General features: G+C 37.9%; 1 protein-coding gene across 1 annotated transcript in view; it reads right to left on the bottom strand.

Annotated features, from left to right (window-relative positions):
- Window positions 1-4,367, bottom strand: part of LOC106872263 (talin) — a gene marked incomplete at its 5' end in the record, with an annotated part of 182,270 nt that overhangs the window by 9,531 nt on the left and 168,372 nt on the right. Inside the window, one exon of the mRNA XM_052977507.1 lies at window positions 2,066-2,116. Within this exon, the coding sequence (XP_052833467.1) occupies window positions 2,066-2,116 (51 nt within the window). The remainder of the gene's footprint in view (window positions 1-2,065; window positions 2,117-4,367) is intronic.

Below are 4,367 nucleotides of genomic sequence, written 5' to 3' on the forward strand. Positions count from 1 at the left end.
ATAACTCTCCAGAATTTTTTCTTCAGACGTAGAATATCTAAAATAACATTATGCAGGGTGCAGCAAAATAAGGAACCTCAGATTCACCATTCTTGATAAATGTTTCAACAGCAAACGCATAGCATGTGTCAGTCCGAACTACAATGGTAACTGAAAAACAAAATGGTAAAATATTAGCGACAGGAAGACACCATTTCCACCTGTCTAAGTTAATTAGTGCCACAAGAATGGCTGTGTAAAAGGTGGGAGGATTTTCTGCCACATCCGATAAATTGTGCTAATCTTTTTTAAGAGGGAAAGTGTGTGATCTGAGAGAGATTTGGTAGATACTTCTAGCAGTTTGTAGAATGTTCTAAGGAAAAATATCTGCAGTGAGTATTGCAGAAATGCTAAGGAATGCTTACAGAAATGATGAGGAATGTGACTGAAGCATTGAAGATTGCCACAAGAATTCCAAGTATTGTAACGAGTGCTGCAAAGAAGGTCACAAGAATGCTACACGAATTGCAAAACATGCAACAGACACAAGAAAAACGGTAAAGAATGGCAACAGAATTGTAATAAACATCAAAATAATAATAGTAACGCCACAGGAAGGCTAAATGAATGTCAAAAGAATTTTAAGGAATGCTAGATGAGTGCAACGGTGACGGCTATAACAACAATAATGGTGAGAAACAATGACGAGGAGGAGGGAATACGACATTCAATTGTAATGAAGGCTAAAAGAAGGCTAAGGAACACAAGAACAGTTCTAGGATTCACAAGACTGCTTAAAGATATCACAATGGTTGCAGGAATAGTCACAGCTATATTACAATTGTGACGACTGCTACACAGATAAGGAATGCCACAAAAGAAAAACAAAAATGGTACAAGAATGCTAAGAAATATCACAGAAAACACTTATGAGTGTCACAAGAATGCTAAAGGAATGCCACAAGAACAAAAACAGAAAAGAATGGTAAAAAGAAAGTCGTAAGGATGTCAGTTTTGTACTTCACCTTACTACCTACTTCCACCACCCCTGCCACTCCCTGATTGTGGTTTAAAAAAAAGACCCCCCCCCCCCAGTGGTCCTCAACAGGGGTTCACATGACCCTTAGAGGACCACATAAGATCTGGTTGTTAAAATTTAGGTCCAATACACAAAATATTTTTTCACAATTTTTAATTAACACAATTCCTCATAATTCCTAATTATAAAGATATAAAGGGATTAAAAAAAAAAAATTAGGGTCCAATAGAGTAAAATAAGAATCAAAGGGGCCCATAGGTAAAAAGGGGTTGAGACCCTCTGGTATAGACCCCGAAAAGATGAATAAAATTTTGACCATGGTGAGGTTTGAACTCAGGACACAAGGGCCTACAACTGAAGTGTTTTAAGTTAGCTTGTCCATCATTTAATAATAATAATAATAATAATAATAATAATCCTTTCTACTAAAGGCACAAGGCCTGAAATTTGTGGGGAGGGAACTAGTCGATTACATGGACCCCAGTGCTTCACTGGTACTCAATTTATCGACCCCGTAAAGATGAAGTCGACCTTGGCGGAATTTGAACTCAGAATGTAAAGATGGACAAAATACTGCCAAACATTCTATGCAAACAATTCTGCCAGCTCACCACCTTAACAATAATCATAATAATAATAGTAATCCTTTCTACTATAGGCACAAGGCCTGACATTTTGGTGGAGGGGACCAGTTGATTACATCAACCCCAGTGCATAACTGGTACTTAATTTATCGACCCTGAAAGGAGAAAAGGCAAAGTTGACCCCGACAGAATTTGAACTCAGAATGTAAAGGCCGGAGAAATGCCACTAAGCGTTTTACCCGGCATGCTAACGATTCTGCCAGCTCACCAATTAATAATAATAATAATAATAATAATATTATCTACAACAAGAACAACATGGTAACAACAGCAAATACGAAAACAACAACAGTAATAATAATAACAATAATAATAATAACAACGATAATAATAACGATAATGACGACAACGATGATTAAAACAAAAAAGGGTTTTGTTGTTAGAAATATGAAAGGTGACGAACCTAATTTACCATCTGGTGACGGTAATGCACTAGTATCTGTTTTATATTTTTCTGCAGAAAAGAACACATTGGACATGAGGCGGAGGAATACAAGAGGAAGAGAAAAAATAGTTCTTTGGGAAATCGGGCCAGGATATTAATAATGATGATAATAATAATAATAATAATAATAATGATGAAAAGGATGATGATAATAATTATGACAAAGATAATGCTTCTTTCTACGATAGGCAGAAGACCTGATATTTTGGTGGAGGGACTAGTTGAGTGCAATAACCTCTCGTGCTCAACTAGTACGTATTTCATTGACCCATTGCCAAGAGGGTGAAGGGCAAAGTTGACCTGGGTGGAATTTGAACTGAGGACGTAAAGACAGACGAAATGCTGCTAAGCATTTCGTCCAATGTGTTAACGATTCTACCAGTTTGCTGCCAAAATAAGTGGCAGCTACGAGAGTCAAACATAAAAGGTTATCCCTATTGTCATCAGAGCATTGGGGGTCAACACCACCCAATCTGAAAAAACATCTGTAAACCTTAGAAAAAAAACCTACAATCTAGATGTATTGCAAAAGTCGGCATTACTTGGAATTGCACGCATATTGCGTAAAGTACTGTCTGTCTGAGGTCCTTGTTGTGACTTGACAAACAGTAAAAACCCCTGGTAGACACAATATCTTTAATCAATAACCTCACGGTATTGCATACTGTGCGACATCTATGATAACAACAACAACAATAATAATGGTTTCAAATTTTGACACAAGGCCAGTAAGTTTAGAGGAAGGGGTTAGTCAATTATATTGCCCCCCCCCCTTCTATGCTCAGCTGGTACTTATTTCATTGAACCCCCCCCAAAAAAGATGAAAGGCAAAGTCGACCTCAGTGGAATTTGAACTCAGAACGTAAGGATGGACGAAATGCCGCTAAGCAGTTTGCCCAACATGCTAACGATTCTGCCGGCTTGCCGCTTTCATATAATAATAATAATAATAATAATAATAATAATAATAATAATAATAATAATAGTAACAATAATCACGAGTGACTGATGAGATTTTACTGGTGGAAGTTAGAGGGGGGGGGGAGAAAGGCATGAAAAATTGTAGCAAAACAGAAAGGACAATAAAGTGTTCTGTTAGCGCATGTCTAAACACAAAGGGTCAATGAAAAAACCCCACAAATTCCAGATCATCAATTCTATCAAAGGCAAGTGTCTCCCCCTAGCCTTGTTCTCTGGTTTCCAGGTCCATGTTGAGATTAAGGGCCCATTCAGCCACACCGAAATTTGTCACTCTCATCCATCATTAAGCAAATTTTTAGAATTTGTTGAGGGCACCATCTCCCTCTTCAAGGGACCAAAGTCCAAGGCCATAAATCTAACAAGAAGGGATCACAGCTGATCATATTTAGAAGGCATGTGGCTTACTGATTTGGGTGTTGCACTCATGATTGTAAGATCATGGGTTCAATTTAAGGACTAGGCGGCACATTGTGTTCTTGAGCAAAACACTTCATTTCACGTTGCTCCAGTCGATTCTGCGACAGACTGGTATCCTGTTCAGAAGTAAGGGCAACAACTATGGCACAGGTCAAGCTCCCTGTGACTGGTGGAGGTTATCCTTAGACTGTAAACCTGGCCTAAAGGCTTGTAACAGACTAGAGTCTGCTAAATGCAACCCAGGAATATTAACCCTTTTGTCACCCTATTTCTGTTGAGATGCTCTGTGTTTCTTTCAAATAATTTTGAAAATAACAAAGAATTTAGTAAAATAACTTTGTTATCATTAAGCTAGTGTTAGGAACATAAATTGTGACTAAGGTTTTGGTGGAAGATTTTAATTCAAAACTTATGAAAACAAGACATTTGTACTACAAAGCCAGAAATGGTTTCAGCCAGTTTGGTATGGAAAGGGTTAAACACACTTCTACATTTGGGCAGATGCACATTAGAAGCAGTTGGAAGGGTGTGGATTGAAGGAAATTTAGGCTATTATTTCTAGCTTATAGAGCGGCCACATTGAGGTCTCCTTCTCTCATGTCTTCTGCTGATTATTTTTCTTCTTAAAGGAGACAAGAAATTAAACTTAAATCCTAAGAACAGAAATGCTGGTCCTCATCTAGTTTCTGCCGACCAAAACTTCCTTTAAATTTTCAGTTGATCTGAAGCTAGAGAAGACACTTGCCTAAGGTGCTGCGCAGTGGGCTTGAACCCGAAACCTCATAGTTATAAAGCAGAGCGAACTTCTTAACCACACAGCCATGCCTGCATAATACACTAAACTGAAATCAAAGCATTTGTT

The sequence above is a fragment of the Octopus bimaculoides genome, chromosome 28, assembly GCF_001194135.2.
Source record: "Octopus bimaculoides isolate UCB-OBI-ISO-001 chromosome 28, ASM119413v2, whole genome shotgun sequence".
Classification (NCBI taxonomy): Eukaryota; Metazoa; Mollusca; class Cephalopoda; order Octopoda; family Octopodidae; genus Octopus; species Octopus bimaculoides.